General features: G+C 29.3%; 2 protein-coding genes across 7 annotated transcripts; one reads left to right on the top strand and one right to left on the bottom strand.

Moving 5' to 3' along the window:
- Positions 1 to 15851, top strand: LOC138935588 (nose resistant to fluoxetine protein 6). 2 transcript variants are annotated; one of them, XM_070300267.1, is made up of 12 exons: positions 1 to 630; positions 9445 to 9600; positions 10373 to 10593; positions 12341 to 12549; positions 12727 to 12982; positions 13381 to 13541; positions 13627 to 13795; positions 13999 to 14192; positions 14281 to 14410; positions 14484 to 14676; positions 14769 to 14914; positions 15065 to 15851. In XM_070300267.1, the coding sequence occupies exons 1-12, from the start codon at positions 372 to 374 to the stop codon at positions 15209 to 15211; spliced, it is 2241 nt and encodes a 746-aa protein (XP_070156368.1). In that variant the 5' UTR covers positions 1 to 371; the 3' UTR covers positions 15212 to 15851. The 2 variants fall into 2 exon arrangements, with proteins under 2 accessions (XP_070156368.1, XP_070156369.1); XM_070300268.1 differs by lacking the exon at positions 15065 to 15851 and having other exon boundaries at positions 14746 to 14858.
- A 755-nt stretch (positions 15852 to 16606) lies between these two features.
- Tms1 (serine incorporator TMS1) lies at positions 16607 to 21558 on the bottom strand. 5 transcript variants are annotated; one of them, XM_070299796.1, is made up of 11 exons: positions 21366 to 21558; positions 20617 to 20781; positions 20300 to 20478; positions 20022 to 20231; positions 19868 to 19952; positions 19583 to 19766; positions 19307 to 19492; positions 19087 to 19125; positions 18350 to 18512; positions 18088 to 18271; positions 16607 to 16914 (listed from the first exon to the last, which is right to left on the bottom strand). In XM_070299796.1, the coding sequence occupies exons 1-10, from the start codon at positions 21390 to 21392 to the stop codon at positions 18133 to 18135; spliced, it is 1377 nt and encodes a 458-aa protein (XP_070155897.1). In that variant the 5' UTR covers positions 21393 to 21558; the 3' UTR covers positions 16607 to 16914; positions 18088 to 18132. The 5 variants fall into 5 exon arrangements, with proteins under 5 accessions (XP_070155897.1, XP_070155902.1, XP_070155898.1 ...); XM_070299801.1 differs by lacking the exon at positions 16607 to 16914 and adding an exon at positions 16926 to 17979 and having other exon boundaries at positions 21366 to 21462; XM_070299797.1 differs by lacking the exon at positions 16607 to 16914 and adding an exon at positions 16927 to 17979 and having other exon boundaries at positions 18350 to 18500.

Genomic DNA, 21558 nt, shown 5'->3' with positions numbered 1-21558 from the left:
AGGTGACTTCGTCGTTGTGCCGCGATCACTCGTTAAGCTCGCCTTCGAGCTGGGCAATTCGCGAAACACTCGATACAGCTCGTGCGATTCTTTTGATCGATGCAGATCCTGCGCGACGATTCGTTACGATTCCATTCTTTTTCCGAGAGAGCGTTTCCAGCGAATTTCCCAGCTTCCAAAGTTTTAGTGAATATTTTCGATGGCGATCACCCAAGCACGAACATGATCCACAATTAATCTTGCCACCCCCGTCTTATCGGTCTCATTTGAAAAACGCCAACGATATCACGATATAAAAAAATTAAATTGTGCGATTCATATTCCTGTGCGTGTAATACTTTTCGATCTGGCAATCTTGTTGGAGGGGAGAAATGGAAACGGTTGTGAGAATTTGGATTCTCAGTCTGATCGGTCTGTCACAGGCAGACAAGTCAGTCAACATCCTAACGCCTTCGGGCAGTCTCAGCACCTTCGAGGAGGAGAACATACTACACGTGCTTTCGCGCAACAAGACTGATACGACGAAAAACTTCACTTTCGATCAACTAATCAGCAATTATACAATCGACGCCGAAAAGAATATATGGAGCGATGGCAAACTGGAAATGCAACACACGAATCCACATTACGGTAAGTCCAGAATACTATACCTTCACAAAAAAAAAAAATGAAAAATACAATATTTCTATTATAATAGCTCGTAACAAAAAAAAGTGAAGTTTAATTTCGTATTATTGTTAAAAAATTAACAATTTTTATTACTTAGGCAATAATATCTATATATATTATATAAAGATAGAGTGAATTACATTTTATAAATATTAAGAAAGGAAAGCTTTGTAAGTTAAAAATTGTCTAGTAATATATTGTCGTTCTTTTGTCTACTAATTAATTGATATTAATATCCATAATTGCTAGATTATTTACGCGTATATTTCAAAGACATATTGCAACGTGGGAAATCGAAACGTATTCGTGTTAAACGAATAAATAAATGACTTCTCGGTAGTTAAATGGCAGATTTGTAGTCAACAGATCGTCCTCAAATAGCGAATGGGTAAATAATATCGGACTCGTTGGCAGACGCATTGACAAGTTGCATTGTACTACGAAAGATTCATATATAAAATTTCCGCATTCGCAGTTCATATCACCATTTATTCCACGGAGTGCATCAACTTCATCTTTTAAACATCAATTGTTAATTATAAAATCCATTCGCAACCGTGCGAAATTTCCATATTTTCGCATTATTAATCGTAATCAACAAAAATACTATTAACCTTTGATCAACTATGAGTGGAGTAAATGCAGCTTCCTTAGCTCTCGGCATCTCATTACTAAGAGACTTCGACGATCGATAAAATTAGTGGAAATTATATCGAAATTAGAAAAATAAAATAAATAGAAATAATCTGCAGATGTGTTGCTTTAGTCCGCGAGTTATAAAATGACTCCTATTTTGTCGAAGGCCATATGCATTTATTCAAATCGTGTATAGCACGATGAGAATGCCTATTACATTGATTGACAGATGTATTTTAAAATAGAGTATCAGAGCCCTCTTTCCACGTTTCTAACGAATGTATAAATAATTTGATTAATGAGAAACTAATATCGTATATCGCGATTAATGTTAATATTAATTAATCAAAAAGACTATTGCATAATTAAAATTCCTAAAAAAATAATCTTTTCGTCTTGTTTTAAACTGAGTTAAAATTGTGGTGGCAAATATTTATTAGCAGACAAAGCAAAAATTGGCATCGATATCTTTTATCAAAAACCGATTTTTATTATATTTTTATAATTATATTTGATTATATATAGATCTTTTTCCGGGATTCTACATAATAGAAGAAAAAGAATACTTTAACAAAGGATATTTTACCCAAGTCAGACATTAGCAAACAAAAAAAATGCATGTGTCCGCAGAAAATACGCTGACCTTAATTGTGGCATTGATTAGAGGCACTTGCAATACTTCGATACTGTCATATATATATATATATATATATATATATATATATATATATATATATATACACATATGTAGATTTACTCACATATCACTCACTTACTCACATACAAAAAGCTTTAAGAAAAACTTTTGTTTGCAATTGTTAAAATATGCAAAATATTTTCAATGTTTCGACATACGCACGTTATGCGAAAGTACTTTTAATCGTATATAATATTATGTATATTATATGCCGATATGTCGGTAAACGCAACTGCAACGGGCATACCGAAAGTGACCAAGTATTAAACATTTCAATATGTAGAAAATCGATTTACAAATACACTTTCGACATATTTTTAATGCGTCCCCGCCAAATTTAAAAAACATTAATTATATTAATATTTTCTCATTATTCATTACGCTTGTTATACTACAGTCTAAATGTAATATAAAATAATATATAATAATATATAAAACATCTATAATATAAAATGTATAACATTAATTTATATCTTGAACATATTATCTTGAAACACAATGAGTTGAATCAAGATGTTCTTATAATCTATACTGAGATGTTAAATAAAATCGCTACAAAGTATGTAGCGAATCACATTATGCACAAAGTACATATAATTTAAAAATCCTGATGCTCGATGAATTTTATTGTTTAAAATCAATTATATAAATCCATTATTTGTGAGATGCTGTGAGAAATTTTTGCTCCTTGAAATATATATAAGCGTACTAATATGCGAATTCGTATATATGGTACATATATTGTGTTTTAACATATGTCATTCGTCATACGAATCCTTGTGTTTTGCGCTTAATATTAATATATGTATTATATTAAAATCGTATAAAAAATGAATACTTTATTATTAAGTATCTGAAATTTATTATTCTAAGTAATTTTTGGGATAAAATTCATAATGCGTCACAAACAGATTTGATATAGCCTTGCATAATGCAAAATTTCTATGTGAACATATTAGATTAATAATTTCACAACAGCGTTTCCTATTAATGCGTATTCTATTAATATACATAACAGTAATTGATATACATAAATTAATATACATAACACAGTATCTCAATAAAAATATATATTGCATTCTCATATTATTATGCCCGCCGCTGGATTCATTCACACCTATTAATTAAGAAAGATAATTTTTTTTTTCATGCGACGAGACTGGATTTCGACGAAACACGAAAAAGATACAATTGCATACATCTTATCAATCCTAAACAACTCATTCGACGACCAGTTCTACACGCAAATTATGGACGTATAATTATTGATGCGACATGAAAACTTGACCATAACGAATGGTATTCTATCCGTAAAATCTATATATATTTCGATAAAACATTTCTTAATGCCCGTAAAATAAAATAAATCCCTACGAAGCAAACTTGGTTTTTATAAAGAAAGTTGTATCAATCAATCACCTTTTTTACATCTGACTTTTAACATCGTGTTGAATTTTTTACAACAATTTATATTTTATTTTCTTTTTATCTTTCGTGTTTTTTAAACAAAAAATATTAAATGATATTAGCATTGAGAAACATTCGTGGTTTAGTTTGAATGCGAAAATTATTACTATATTATTTTAAAGATTTATAGTGGTGTTAGATATCGCGTGTAATCGGAAATGATATTAATGAATACTTGACTTTTATTATGTTTTTAATTGATTTAACTTTTTCCCATCGACAAACCGCACACGTAATGTCATTAATGAAAAACAAAATTACGCACTGCTATATTAAGTAGATGAGTCATGAATGCGGTTATATCCGTTAAAAGAATATATTATATTGATTTGCGCAGAAAAAGTTTGAAATTAAAAAACGGGTTGATATCGTCCATTATTAAAAGATCCAAAAAATTTCTCGTTGAATAGTATAGTGTTCAAATTATGCATAAACTTTATCCAAAAGTTTCTCTTTTTATATAAGATTAATATATAATAATGTGTCCCCGTTCACAATTGATGATTGACATGTTTCTCAATATTGAAAAGTTTACGCCAGTTTGAAAGTTTCTTCGGCTATATATTCACGGATTAAACGAATCTTATATCTTGATGGTGCAATATCGCATAAATCGATATTGCAATTTTATTCTTACATAAATAAAAATCATTGATTCTGATAATGAAAATATTGCAAGGAAAGACAATATTATAACAAAAGATAGTTAACAAAATATTGAAAAAAGATTCTTTCAAAAATACAATAAGACAATATTTAAATATATATTTATTGATATAAAAAATTTCGTAAACGTCATAATATACGACATGAAAATAGGAGATATATATTTATAAATTAAAACACACACTTTTTTTATAAAATATACTATCTATATAATAAATTAACCTTTATATAGCGATGAGATATATAGCTATTTTTTCGAGACACATATATGCGTATATATAAATTAACAAGATCCGGTTAGACCGGTTATAAATCCGGTTATACAATCTATAAAAAGATATTTCCGGTTAGTCAAGGATCAGACTTCAGCATTGTTGAACAGAGGATTATCACTCTAAAACTGTCGAAGAACCGGTATTTTAATGCTATGCTACCTTTTCTTTTATGTATCTTTATATACATATATGTTTCATATTTTTATTTTTTTTTCCGCAATCCACCTTGATTCGTACTTTGCTCTACAGTTCAACAGCAATTGACGAGTTTTCCAAAAAGAAAAATCCGAGACCTTAATCATAATTTATCAATGGTTCAATTTGTGTTTTATAATTCATTTTTTAATTCGGATTTTTTATGGCTACAGGCGACAGCGATCAGACAAATCATCTCAAAGTGCTAAATTACAGAATTATAAAAATATCAATAATTTTAATAATGATGTCGCGAATAGAAAACAACATTTAATAAGATTTATAATGATTTGAGAAAATAACAAATAGATTTCATTGATTAACATATTAGATATAAAATATTCAACTTTCGTATTTTATATTATACTGTTTTATATTATATATATATCATCATATTTTAATCCTTTTTCATTATATATTTTTTTCTTTTACTAATATATATTTTAATTTATTTTAGTTCAAATATGTTTTGCTTGTTTTAAAGCATTTTTTTCTAGAGAAAAATAAATTGTTTTTGATTAATAATATTATAATATTACTATTAATATTATTAATTGTCACAGCATTCACTACGAGAGCGTATAATAATGGTATAATAAATAAACTGATCTTTCATTAACAAAATTTATCGTGTTCTTCCTTGGATTATAAACTTATTTATTAACCGTAGATGGAGTGAGGAGGTTTTATTAATCGGAATTAGCAGAAATGTTAACACAATTGGCTTTGTAAATTGTTGTTTGCAACGCGCGTTGCAACCTCATTTATTGCTACATCATACGTCGTTAACTGATGCACATTGCGGCAAATTTCGTCTAGGATTGCCACGACTTTGTTCGCGGCTCTTTATGAGAAGCGCGGACTCGTATGGAAAGTAAATATTACCGCACATTAATTACGCAACGCACGTGGTATACGACGCAGCATTATTATCCATAGACCGAAGGAAGGTTGTGAACACGGTAGTCTGAAGATTCAGGGTCACTGTTATTAGAATAATTATAACGAGACCTACATATGTGAGAACTGCTATGAAAGTTAGATACACACATAAGTGACGTTTTGTAAAAAGATTTTAAGTTAAGTGCCGATAAAAAAATTCAATAGCAGATGTTTCCGTGAAAGCAGTTTTAGCTTTCGTATAAATATTATTCATGTCACTTATTTGCCTTCTATTCTCAGCGCCTTGTTTGACAATTAATATATTAATTTTAATATAGCACTCAATTTTAATTCATCTCTATGGGGTAATTTAATAGAAAACTACGATTGAGAAATTCGACGAATCTTTTAAATTGATTTAAAAAAAACATGAACAAATTTTTCTGAGGAATGTGTCGATCACAAATTGTCGAATCGAGATGGCTGATTGAAATTCGATTAAATTTATTTGCAGCTGTCTAACGTAATTAGCTGTCTAACGATCATGTACTATATTAATATTTTGCGAAAAGAAGAAATTAACCTAATGTATTCTGCTCTTGCAAATCTGTAATCCCTGAAATCTCTAATATCCAAAATTTCGAAGTCATAATTAAAAGTGTCATAATTAAAATAATTAAATCTATATTAACCATACATTGCCTTTGCGAGAACTAAACTGTCTTTATCAAAAAATGAAGATACCCCAGATCGATATAATTAAAACTTATCAAAATTTTCGAGAAATATAAAATAACATAAAATAGATTAAATGACATGAATATATAATTAAACAAAAATAAAATATAATTAAATAGAATAAAATCTTTTGTGTACAAAAAGTATGCAAAGTAATGTAAAAACAAGAGGAAGTGATAAAATCGAGTTTTAAACCAAAATATATCTCGCAAAAAGTCAAGATTTTGAGAAAAATAAATAATAGTTAATCCGTAATTTCTCTTGAGCGCATTGATTCGTATTTTGAACGATAAGATGCTCCGACGAGAGTTCGAGATGCAAGTCGTGCGTGACCTTCGATTAAAGGTGTCAATTACCTCAGGTTCGTGATTTATATGATTGTACATACGTGAAAGTGCGTGTAACGAATAAACAAGGACATGTCTGTACATTCTATGAAATGTACCCATACATAATACAATTAAAGAAGAAGAGAGGATTCTCGTCCAATATTTATACAATGTTTCGTAACGTGGCATTGATTTGATAAACATTTTGTTTGCAATATCAAATATATATGATGTTATTAATTCTTTATCCGAATAAACTTATAACAGATAACTTATAACGATAATTCTTTTCATAAATTCTTATCATTTGCTGTACGTTGATTTGCTGAATTATGTAACATGCTTTAATACTGAATAATATCCATATCTAATAGAATACATTTATTTTCAACAAATAGAATAATTTAAGACACATTTTTGTTGCAGAAAATTATACACACATATTGCATAATTTTAGTAACAAGAAAGGACATAAATAAAATTAATAAGTTTTATCAGTAAATGTTATAAAAAGAGATGTTCTCTTCTAAGTACGAATAAATTTTTAATTACTTTGTTTTTTAAACCAGTTAGCTATGCAACTGGCAAGGAACACGTTTAATAACAAGCTAATGAAGATACATAGATTTATATCCGATCCTTCTTGTCTACGCGTTAATTACTTATACAACAAGACATCGTAAACCGCGGTAGAAGATTTAATATATCACCGCATTTACACAAGTAAACGCTGCCGATTATTATCGTGCGTTTCGTAACATAATTTTCTGTTTATATATATATATATATATATACATATATAGGCTTTGTATTTAAAAATGTTCTAATTACAACGCGCTTCGCGAAAATACGAGATTATCTTATCATTTATTTTCTGCGATAGAATCAGCGATTTAACGAAACAAATAAATGCTTATTGTATAACGCTTACGCAATAGCTGTCATTTCTGTTATGATACATTGCTGTATTCAAATTCTGAACTTGTTGCACATACATATAAATCAAAGAATTTATAAACATAATACATATATGAAACATTAAATAACGTAGTAAAATAATGATAATGTACGTGAAAATATGCGCATTATATGTCCCCTCTGCACTGTACTTACGCGTATCGTATTTTATGCGGTTACACAGTTAATCGGGCAAACAAACCACGATGCTAAGTAATTCCGTTCGCTCGGAGACCGTCGTCGTGATTTCGACATCGCGTCGTGCTCGTTCTCTCTAAACGTCCGGCTTTATTTCGAATTCAATTGCCACATATTATTGCGAGAAAAAATTGTATCATGTTATAACAATGAAAACCAGGTCGATCGTCCGCTATTACGGAAAGAGTGATCATAAATAAAGTTTAAATACTATCACGAGCTCGCAATTCTTGATCGAAAAATAATAATTTAATTGATTATCAATAAATATTATGAAAAAATATACAGTAATCAGAAAGATACCATTAGATCGTAGATCATACCATTTATCATTTAGTATATTTGATGAACCTCCCAATGCAAAATTTATGCATGCGTGATGCAATAACTGCAGTAACTGTGCGAAACCACGTTGCAACTTTTTATAGTTAGCCATTGTCGTACACATGTCTGCGCTTTTGAAATCAATTCAATCTGAGTTCACCAATGCCAGTATATAACATGTATATTATTGAAAAGGCTTATAAGTATCAGAAAATCCTATAAATATCTAAAAAATTGTTTTTTTTTTTCAATATTTTATTTTGATATCTAGAAAAAATATTGATATATCATTAAGAAAATAATATTACAGTTGCTTCATTCGCTATATTGTGTCATTTATTAAAAAATCATAAATTAATTTTTAGAGCGAGAGAGTAAGAGAGAAAGAGAGATGTATAGAAAATAATATTAGAAAAAGAATACTTTTAATCATTCCCAGAAACGCATACAAAACTTTTTATTTCTTTCGCTAATGTAAAAAGTGCATAGCGCGTGCTTCCTATGACACGTTAAAATCCGATTCTATCTTATTGTCACAGATTATATAATATAATCATTCTTCACATATTATAAATTTTAAAGAATTCTTCTTTTCGAGCTAACTAATTATGCATAATGCCGGTTCAATAACACTCGGAGAATTCTTCGAGAAAAAAAGTTTCGTACGTTAACCTTATCTAATTTTATAACAAATTGCGAAATCATTCGGTATAGATCAACGACCTTACGTATCCTTACCACGCTCAATTTTGCCGAATTAACTCATCATTTCGTCTATGAATTGATTTTTCAATTTGTCTTATTATAAAAATCTTGCCTCGTGAAATAAAGTTTTTTTTTTTAATTTTATATATATATATATAAAAGAAGGAGAAAGATAAAAAAAGAGCGACAGAATTTCAAATTGAAAAAGTAAATTCCACGTCACATATGAACATTGCAAAGTCGAGATTGAATCATATTTCAGATACTTATTATAATATCAGTGCTTATATCATCTAATGTGTCAGTATTTCTTACGCAACATCGACTGGAATTATATTGATCGACACGTGCGTCGACCTTACCCGAAAATTTTGTTTCCGTTTTATCGTAAATTACAACGCAATTTACGAACGACAGGCACGTCGGGAGGTATCTTAATGGCTCTCTCGCATTATCATGTCAATGTCAGACGAGCGGGGTTTTACGTCGATAAAATTTCTTACTCTCACGTTTAAACCCGAGGCACGTAGCTGTTTTCATGCGATTTACGTGAATCCCCAACGCAATATATTAATTCCAGAAGAAAAAAGCGAGAGATTCTTAAAGTCTTTCTTAAATAAGTGTGAGCATATTTTAATATGCTAATATTCGAGATTTTCGATATCAGAGATAATAAAAAGATTCTTTTTTTTTGGACTTTTTTCAGAAAATTTCCCCGATGAAATCGATCTCGAGGCACGTAGATTATTGCATTTCCTTCCTGCTTATGATCCTGGTGCAGGTGATGTCAGCGCGGAATGCAAACAACATTCTGATATCTTTCACGAGGAACTCGCGAAATTTACACTATGGGCTCTCAAAAGTAAGTCAATCATCTATTCTCAATATCTTCAGAAACATAATTCAAATAATATCAGCCAGAAATTGCTAAAATTAAATTATGGGAGCAGCAATTATAGAAATTGCGTTATGTCTAAGAAATTCTTCCTTGAAATATAATTAATCAAATTTAAAGTGATTGAAAATGATCAAAAATGTAATAAACTTATATTTAATGATCTTTCACAATCGACTAGTATTATTATATAAAACGTTTGTAAATGAACATTAAGTCGCTATTCTGTACGCGACTGGGAGATTTGGCAATGGTTACTTCGAGATATTGATCGGTGCCAGATTTGTCTTTATGTTTGAATATTTATCTTACAATGTACGTATATGTACATCGATGTCAATTTATAATCGTTTCTTTAATCGTATTAAGACTTCAACGCAAAAGCGCGGATGTTAACTCCTGTTAATCTTATAATCTAGTTTGATTAAAATAGTGTGTATTTTACACAAACAATTTTTAAAATGTAAGAGATTAATTTCTTGAAAGTATCTAATGTAAGATCAGATTATTAGTAAATGTAATATAATTTTCTATTAAGGAAAAAATTATATAAAGACTATGTCAAAATAATTATACACAATATCTAAATATTGTATATTGTTATACCATTATTCTGATGTAATCACTTAATTTAATCACTTGCGTAAGAAACTGACTAGCTCGTAATAAAATCGCCGTCATAATCAGAAAAAGGCTCGTCTAACTTTTTCTATTTTCATAATATTTATTGATCTTTTAGTGTACGACGCGACCGCGAAAATACCTTCCGGTCTGCTCAACGGAAATATTAATCAATTCGGTGATTTCGACGAGTGCGTTGGTATCGAGGGTAAGAATGGCATTCGAGGACAATATTGTCTGGCGTATCTACAGTTGGATGTCGATCAGTCTCGATCGGACCTTAAATATCTGCATCGTCTGCTACATTCGCACTATGCATTTCGCAGTAACATGACCGACGTGAGTATAATGTACATTTTTGCGCTACGTGAATTGGTTTGATCGATCGTTTCGCAATTAATTACCGTCTCTTATCGCGATATCTCACCTTCGTAAGTAAAACGTTCGCTTCGGCACGTAGAATATCAAAATCGTCTTGTCGTATGAGTCACTTAAATATTATTCGCTCCTTACTTTTAACAACGCGAGATTGCGATAATGTGAGCAGCTTGTGCAAATATTCTGATAAATATTATGAGGACGTACATTTACACGAAAACATTTTACGAAAGTGACATTTATTCACGGACAATTGATAATAACGTTGACAAAGATAAGATTCGTATATATTAAAATTAAAATCGAATTTAAAAAATCTAAGCCTTCCGTTTGACAAATATTTCTTCTTTCTGAGTAATATTCGCGGAATTTTAATGATTCGATGGATCACTGAGCACGTTTAATTCCTAATGAATATGTAGTAGACACAAATCCGTGCCGCAGAATTTATGTAAATCGAAAGAGAAAGACAGCGGACGCGAGCGGATGTCGACAAATAAAAGACGTTCACTCGACAAACAACCACGATGAAAACACAGAACGACACAGAATGAATTTTAACACTACGAAACGGCAAACTGTATACAAGAAAGAACAGTTAAGACTAATACAAAGAGTTACTCCCAAAACTTGAAAACTATCTGAAAACTTGACTTAAATTTAAAAACGAGAAATTGAGGAATAAATTTGCAAAAAATGGATGTGTCGTAAGAATCTTTCGTAACATTGTTGGTAGCGATAGATATCATATGTAATCAGATGTTTCAATTAAACAATGAATTGCACCATACCGTGAATTATATAAACTACACAAAGAATTTGTTTTGCTTCGATATCAACAATTCCTGGTTTACGATAATAATATATCATAACTGGGTATTACGACTGTATTCTGACAATCGGTTACAATCGATTGCATGTTGGCTTAATGCTTATGTCTATCATTGTTTATCATTCGTCTCGGCGAAACGAGGCGTATCAATTATTATTGCTTAGCTTAATGCATCAATTATTTTCCGAATGAAATTATTCCTTCCGCCTTCATAAGAATCTTGTAAATATGATTTATGAAGCATCTCCGTTTGCTTTATTCAAACACCTCTTATAATCGAATGCTTTAATAGACTTCCGTAAATACAATCTTAAAAGCATTTGTGCGACAAGTATATTAAAATTCTCGTTGCTGTGAAGGTCGGTTATGAAATTGTAGAGAATCTTTGAAGAATAAAAATATCCTATTATCATACTATTTATGCATGTAATCATGATAATAAACATCGAGTTTTCCTAACATTTCAAACAACGTTCTGCAGATTTTACATATTTTTCAATATATTATAAAGATTTATTTCTGAAGCCAATACTTAATGGTTTTTTTTTTTTTTTTTTTTTACAAACGCTTACAAAAGAGAGCATTAGCGTGCATACAAAATAATGGAAATGAGTTTATGGCGAAACAGAAATAATATTGTGTCACACAGTGAAAAAAATATTATTACTAATGTTCAAAAAACTAATTTATCAACTTCATATCGATTGCATACATTTACAAGATTCTTACATCGCTTATACATATATTTAATTTTTCGGTAATACAATATATAGTTCTAAGTATCTATCTACGTTGGGCACAGATTTGTAATCTGGTACGATAACTTTGTACTATAACGCAAAATTAAGATTTGACATCGTTTATTTTGATATTCAGCCTGGTCACAGAGTGCCGCGTTTTAACACAATAAATTGGGCCGTATGCACCCCCGCATCATGTACAGCTCAAGACGTGAAAGCCTCTCTTCAATATGCTATCTCCAAGTACACGTCTCAAACTGGTCTCAAAATTAAGCTACATGTGGACAAAGAGATGTGTCAAGTAAAAACGGAACTTGTTCTATCAAAAGCGACCATCGCTACTAGGTAAAAAAAAAAAAAAAAAAAGCGAATATTAAAATGTTGACAGAAACTTATTCAATTATTTATAATAAATTTCTGTCAATCTTTCTAAATTCGTTTCTTTCCCAAACTAGATAATTATTGCAGATTTTTAATTAAACTTTCAAAAGTTAGATATAATTTTTATATCACTTTTCACAGTCTTCTCTTCGCCACCGTGTTCATCCTGACTCTCGTAGCTGCGTACTATGATCATTACAAAATATCAGCCAGTGAATTGCTTTTATCATTCTCTCTGAAACGTAACATCCGGAAACTTTTCTCATTGGAAAGACCGCAAGGCGACATAGCATCGCTTCATGGTATTCGATTTTTAAACAGCATTCTACTGATCATAGCTCACAAGAGTATGGCGGCGTTTTTTATTCCCTACATGAACCGGACTTACATGAGCGAGGTACGTCGTTATCAATTTTTAAAGACGAGAATATATAGAAAACATATATAAAAAATATATATATATATGTGTGTTTGTGTGTGTGTGTGTGTGTTAAACGTTATTTTACGAATAAAATATAATTTTGCAGGAGATTGTTATCTTCTTGGATATAAAAATATAAATAGAGCATTTAAAATAAAAGATGTTATATTAAAATATACATACAATATAGAAAATGTTATTATCATAAATATTACATTTACTTTATAAATAAAAAAAATTTTGTTTGTGATATTATACACGCGTACACTATAAATCGATTATTACTATTATCGATCACTATTATCAATCACTATTATCGATTTAGATAGGCGCTAATTATTTTAATTCGAAAATATGCGTGAATTTTGGCGCAGTTTTTAGGTAAATCGTGGACTGTCTTAGGAAGAGCGGCCAGTCTTTATACCGATCCGTTCATCATGCTGTCCGGTCTGCTAACGACATACTCGTTTGTAGGCAGATTGAACAGGACCGGGACGTTAAATATCAAAACCGAATACTTATCGCGCTTGCTGAGGTACTGATAGCAATGTATATGTCATAATTAAATAAATGTAAAAATATTTAATTCTTTTAATACTCACAATTTACTCCGATTTTAGATTGGTACCGACTCTAGGAGCGTTGATATTATTTTGTACTCACATCATGCCGTATATCGGATCCGGACCACAGTGGCCATTGGTGGTGACTAATCACGCCAACATCTGTAAGAAAACGTGGTGGCGGAATTTCTTATTTATTCATAATTATTTTGGATTCGAAAATATGGTAGGTAAAACGCATAAGATGTATGCAAAATAATTGTTTTACGCGAGAGATAAAATCATTTCTCCAAAATGCCAAAAACGGCTCTAAAAGATCTCTAAAAAGTATCTAGATTAGCACGTTTCGAAAAGAAAATTTTGAATGTCATTTCGATTCTTAGTCTATATACAATACGTCAAGATCTAAATAATCCTTCCCCTTTTCAGTGTCTTACGCACACGCATCATGTGGGAATAGACACGCAATTATTTGCGGTTTCACCCGCAATGGTGTTACTTCTATATAAAAAACCAAAGATCGGTATCATTATACTTGGTGCAATAGCCCTGATATCGACGATGTTGAGATTTTACGTTACGTATACCAGATATCTCAACAATTATGTGTATTTTGGCACATCGTAAGTAAATCACGTATATTATATTAACATTGAAAGAGAATTAACTCGAATAATATACATTATTCGCATATTCTCATTTTTTTAACAGGATAAGACAGTTATTCGATACTGCCGATTTCTCCTACACATTACCATCGCATAGATTAACCGTTTACATTATAGGCATCTTTGTGGGCTATTTACTTCGGAATATACCTAAGGATTTCAAACTGAGCGCAGTGAGTGGTATTGTATTAAATATAAAATTTTCTTCTGGTAAATATACTAATTTTTATAACGCGCGGTTTTCAGATAGCTCTCTATACAGGTTGGATTGTGTGCACTATAATGTTCTTGGCATCTTTTATTGGGCCCTCTAAAATGGGATCAATCGATTACGTATACGATCCGATCCACGCAGCTACTTATAACGCGTTCGCTCCTATCGGATGGTGTGGGTTGTTCCTTTGGGTGGCTATAATACAGCATACTGGCAATTCAAACGGTAATTATTGAAAAAGCATATTAATAATAATGCAAAATTAACAATTTGCAAATAATACTCGTTTGAAAGTAATGTGTGTCGTACAATTACAGGATTCTTGAGCAAATTATCCTCTTGGCGAGGATTTCTTATTACTACGAGGATTAGTTATGCCGTTTATTTAACGCAATTCCCGATATATTTCTACAATGTTGGACAAACCCGCACTGCGGAGTACTATGAATTTTTTAGGATAATGGTAAGTCTTGGAAATCTGAAAAAGACGTAGAATCTCTTCAAATACATTATTTCTTTTACTCATATATATACATATATACATTTATGAAGCTATTTAATTATATATGTAATATTAATTATATCTCTAATACGTCTTTTAATTTTGTTTCAGATAAATTTGAAAGAAATAATATGGATTATTTGCATCTCCATAATCCTTACGCTGCTATTCGATTCACCATTCCAAAATCTAAAAAATTATTTATTGAAAGAACCAGTATTGCAAAAAGATAAAACAAAGTCATCCAAAATAGAATAGATCTCTTTTGATTTGAACTAAACACGTTTTATCTTGATCACAACATTCTAGAATTTTGTATATATTAGTGTTTTCAATCCTATTGATATAATTAATATCTAATATGAAAACTATTAGATAGAGAGAGAAGTTATCATATCAAATTGAGTCATAAATATCTTTTTCTACGGAAAAATAATTAGCAAAACGAATCAAAAAGTGTCTTCTAAAAAAATTCTCTCTTCTTTTCTTGAAAATATGGATAAGCATTTTAAATAATTATAAGAACATAATTACATAAACTTTTCCATATTTACATAAACTACTTTGCACATGTCATACAAATATAAGCCATACAAATATAACTGTAAATATTAGTTTTTCATTATTTTTCATACAACTCTCTGATAAATTTAACATGTTTACGAAGAAAATTATGTACATTTTATATTTAGGTAATACACAATACTATATAAATCATAATTTTTACAGATTAGCATTGAATGCTTTAATTCCTCTGGCCTCGCAATATAGAAAAAATAATTATTAATAATATAAAGCAAATTTAAAAAAGTAAACAAAAGCAGATAATCAAGACATTTTTCTACCTATAAATTAGATAAAAAAATAGTTAACGTAAAGGAAAAATAATCAGCTACATAATTAAAATACTATAAAATAATTAAATTATATATATATATATATATATATATATATATATATATATATATATATATATATATATACAATATATATAAAATTTGATTATATATCACCAGCACAATACATCAATGTGGAAAAATAAAATGTTAATATCTTGTAATTATTGTGTATGTACAAAAGTACCTTTTGATTAGAAATATATTACTCAGGAAGTTTTGGACAATAAAATATAATTATTGTTAAAAATATTAAATACATATTTCATACATAATTTTCTTGTCTTGTTCTTTATTTCTATGTCTTACATATATTGTTCGAGAAATATAATTTATACATAATTTCTTGAATACAATCCTCGATTATTACATATAGAAGAGCGTAGTAAAAATTAAAAAAATGTTTAGATTGTTATAATATTATACATACAGATGCAGAAGTAAAACTTAAATTAAAATCTGTTACATATATTCCAAACATCGCTGAAAAATATTTTAATCTTGCTAAACATAAAATACATAATGTTTGTCACATACATATATGATATATAATTGTTGCAACACATCTTGTCAAATAAATATCAAAAATATATTTGCAACGTTAAAGTAAACTTATAAAGTTATAAAGTTTTATAGTAACCCATAATAATTATATTATGATATAACTATTAAGTATATTTACATAGAAGAATATATATGATATATACAGTACATATATATTCTTAATAAGATATATTCTTATGTGTATATATGTATTTATCAAAAATTTAAACACATGAACGTATGAAAGAATATAGTATTTTGAATTAAATCAAAACAAAAAGATGTAATTCAATGATATATTTATGGTTATAAAAATGTTTTACAAAAAATTGTTTCAAGGAATATTTTTTTTTATATATTATAGAACGGAAAATGACAATTATCTGTTCATATACTCTTAATAGTACTCATTCATAAAATCAGTTGTAATTAACTTCTTTTATACATGTTGTTATGTACACATTTTGCAATAGGCAGATGATATTACAAGAAAGCTCTAAATTGAGGCTGTGTGTGTTTTAGCTGAAAATGAAAGCATAAAATAATATAATTTAAAGAAAAGAAAAACAATAAATGTATTAATAAATAAATTACAGTTTTGATTATTATGTCCTATATCTCAATAAATTCTAAATACTATAATTTTTAATAAGCAGCACCATTAAAAATGTTTAATTATACCATATTAGACATGAATATGATCATACTTGATAGGAATATATATGCAATTTATATATATATATATATATATACAGGGTAAAGCATCTAAAATAGGCCACCTGAATAACTTAACTGTGTTTGCATCCGAGCAAAAATGCATCAAACCAATTTTGCTTGGTTCCAATAATCTGATGTTAATAGTTTTTTTGTAGAAGTGTGGAAAAGATGCTGTCGAGAGAAAAAGAAAGCAGTCGAGTTATTCAAATAGCCTGTTTTAGATATCTCATCCTATATATCTCAATAACACATAACGCACACCTATGCGTCAGTTCCAGTTATAAACTAGTTATAAATGCATCAGTGGTACAGCAATATTATTTGAATACATGCAACATATTGCATAGTATATAAATCGAATAGATGCTGAAACGACTTTTCAAATAATATCGTAAATTTTATACTAGACATATAAATATATACTTTTGCTCGATGATCTATACTTTTGTATTATATTTTTATATATATTGTAATTTTTCATTTATACGTATTATTTCACATATATGTATTAATAAAACTGATTCTCTTATAGGATAAAGCATGTAATAATAACATAATTATTAGTTTCCCAGAATAAAGCACATTATTAAATTAAAAATTAAATCTACTTGCACAACTTAAAAAAATTATTAATAAAAGTTTAGTGTTAAAATTACATGCAGCATGTATAACACATATATATATTCTCTGCAATATCTCTATATCAAAGATATAATCATATTGAGGAAGCAAAATTGGGCACATAAAATGTGTGTTTATATTTCTTATAATATATTAATATACTTTTAATATACAATATTTCAAATTGCATTATTTGGCGTAAATAATTGTGATTAGCATTTCAATGTTAGATCATAAGCAGAGAAATGTCTGTAACATAAGATTTTTAAATTATATTTAGATATATATAGATATATCTGTGTGTGCTTATCGTTTATCATAATTCATTCACATTATACGACACTAAATTATAGATACCTGTTTCACAGGTTGTTAAATTTTCCTTCCAATAAGTTCAGAAACTTAAGAGAAATCTCTATTCGGGAAAACTGCAGGTGCTATCAACGACCATACATAAAGAGCCAAACACATCCATGAAGAAATAATCTTCACCCACATTGAAGCAGCGTTTGCATTTAAGGTATCCAGACTGGAGTTTGGTCTATGAAAATATTATAGTGATACTGATGCACATCAAAATAATACGTTAATAGTTTAATATAATAGTACAGATACATACTTATACCAATTTGTAAGCGTCATCATAACGTACAAAGTAGCGAGAGCAAACATGAGATGAAAGAAACTCCAGTTATATGCCACTTTCTCTTCTTCATTATCCCAAACTTTAGTATCATTCCCAGCTTCTGCATCGGCATTGCGTCCTTCTACTGTAGTATAATCTGGTTACATTTAGGGAAAAAAAATAACACAAAAGAAAAAGCTATTAAATTGCAAATAAAAAAACTGAAACAAGCATAGTTTTTTTCATATAAATATGTTTTTGACGATAATCTGTTGTAAAATGCATGCATTTGTGCATAGATGTTATTTTATCACATACATATATAATGAAATTATAATTGCAAAAATATGGCAATTAATCTGTATTGTATCTTTAATGTTTAATTTCAATATTATAAAAATTATATAACAATTGCACATAAAACAACCATATTTATGTCTACAAAAATATGTAACAATGGCAAACAAAAATAGACTGATACAATAAACAAATGTAACATAAGCAAGGGAATAAAGATAAACACACACTAATTACTAGATCTATTCAATACTACATAATTATAAAAATATAGAAGATGCTTTCTATTACATATATAAGTAAACTATTATATATTTTATCTGTGCAAATATATATAAACATATTGATGTGTATTTTTTAAAGATATAAATGCATATAATCAGAACGCATGATCAAAAAATAAATTCTATTTGTAAGATGTAGTGTGTGCCTACCTTCACCACCAATAAGAGACTGCTCTCCTGCATTCCTAACTATATAGAAAGATTGATATTTAATACATCTTAATTTTTATAAGATTAAATATATATAAATGATAAAGATATTGTGGATGCATTAAAAAAGATAGTTCTGTGAAAATATTCAATAAAAGGAACAGCACGCATTTCCAAAATTGCAGTCACATACACAAACAGCTATTAGACTACTATTTACCAGCTCCATTATCCTGAACAAGCACATTCTCGGACATTGTAATCTTTGACGATTTAGATGCTGTACGTAAGGAACTGTATAAAACGCAGCTAAACCAGATTATAAGTCCAATAATACTTTCCTTATCAAACGTGACACGATTTTGTGCATTATTAGAGAATAGAAAACCAGGATTACACTGACGATCTATAAATTAAAATAGTAATAATAAAAAGTAATAGCAATCAAGAAAATGAATCATATATTCCTTGCTTACTTTGAATCATTTATATCTACCTGGACTGTTTGATATACCACTCCATGTTAAGTATACCACATATAATGTTAACACAGAAGACTGAAGAAGCCCTGATCGCGGTTGATATTCTTGTACAGCCGGTAATATTGATATGATACTAATAATGGCACATAGAATTAAATTAAATGAAATGAAAAATTTGTTAAGAGCACATGTATTTTCCTGCAAATACAAAACAATTTTAGATAAGTGTACATATATCTTTGTGAAGCAAATCTATAAAACTGTACTAAAATAAAAATAAATATAATTAATAATCTTACATGAGTATAATATATATAAAGTAACACCACTCCAGTAATAGAAACAGCATAATTGAAGAAAGATGCACCTAACAGCGCAGCATACCTAAAAATTGCATATATTGATAACAAGGATGTCTGCTATATTTATATTATCATAAAAATATTCTCTTACCATCCTTTTGATTCAGTCTCCTCATAATTTGCTACCCATGCATCAGCCCAAGAATGAGCAAAATCAACAATCAAAATCAACTGAATAATTATAAAGAGAAAACCTCCTAACATCCCAAAATACATCCAAGTAGATCCAAATGATTTTTCTGGGATAAAGAAAGCACCAATGATTCCTCCAATTATCAAAAGATACTTGATTGCCCAAAATCTGAGAATTTTATATAAATATTACAAGAGTTGCAATTTTAATCAGCAAAATGTAATTATTTCAATTACCCATTTTGTATTGGTGCTCGTGGATCTTGTGAACTTTTCACTCTGATCATTATTACAGACATCAAGAAGAAATACAAAGAAAGAATGAAACATATTCTATAGACTGCTAAATAACCAACTGCAGACTCGCAGTCGAGAATAAAGTCTGATGGAACATAACTATTTCCGCAGAACGGAACCTATTTAAAAATAGTATATATAAGACATTTGATATATATATATATATGTGCGTGTGTGTGTGTGTGTATGTATGTGTATGTGTATATACATATAAGATCATTATACTTTTTTTCTAATTATTAAAAATATTTTTTTACCTTTTTAAGGACATTCTGAAGTCCTGGAGCCAGAGTAATGCAGGCTGCAATAGTTCCTAGCAATAAAAGCAATGCATACATAATGCGAGTGCTTGTGCTGTTCCTGCACGAGGGACATTGAGAACAACAGAAACTGCAAGCCGTGCTTCCGCACAAGCACGCAAGCTATACAGTAAAAAAGAATAGTGTAGAACACGAATCCATGGTATATATAAATAGATAAAACAAAAACATATAATTTCTCGAATGATATAATTTAATATCTCTGCGATAATCATTAGTTTTATCATATTAAAAGATCTTTAAAAAATACATAGCGCTTATATACTATATACATCCTAAAATCCTAATATATATATATATATATGTATGTATAGTACAATCAATATTTCAGAGATACATATATAATGAAAACATACAAATGATCCATATAATAAGACTAGATCATTCCCGTGCATGAAGGCATAAAATTTCCTATGATATAAAGCAAAATGAGATTGAAATTGATTTAACTATATAGCTTTAAAAGAATATAAAGCTTCTTTGTCCATAAAGGAATATATAAATACAACTAATGACTTTTTCAATAATGGAATATAATTATAATTATTGCATAATCATAATCATAAATGTCTCGCTGAATACGATAATGCGTAGGTTTTTCCTTAGTGAGAGTAAAGGAAAAGTCTATTTCTCTGGAAAGAATGAGTGAGACAATGGTTATCTCTGAATCTTATTGTTAGCCCTACCTGAGCTGTGGAGCATACGAGACCCATGATGAGATTTCCCTCGCCGCTCGAGCTATCGAAGAAAGACGGGACGATACTTCGGCAAAAACTGGAAAAAGATTTTGATCAGGGAGACCGAAATGAAATCTCAACGAGCGAGAACACCAAAGAAAATCACTGTACTACAATGACAACATTAGCGGACTGACAGACC

Source organism: Polyergus mexicanus, unplaced genomic scaffold, assembly GCF_030449975.1.
Source record: "Polyergus mexicanus isolate NDT 795.1 unplaced genomic scaffold, iyPolMexi1.0 SCAF_8, whole genome shotgun sequence".
Lineage (NCBI taxonomy): Eukaryota > Metazoa > Arthropoda > Insecta > Hymenoptera > Formicidae > Polyergus > Polyergus mexicanus.
The sequence above is the reverse complement of the archived record's forward strand: the minus strand, read 5'-3'. Positions and strand labels throughout refer to the sequence as shown.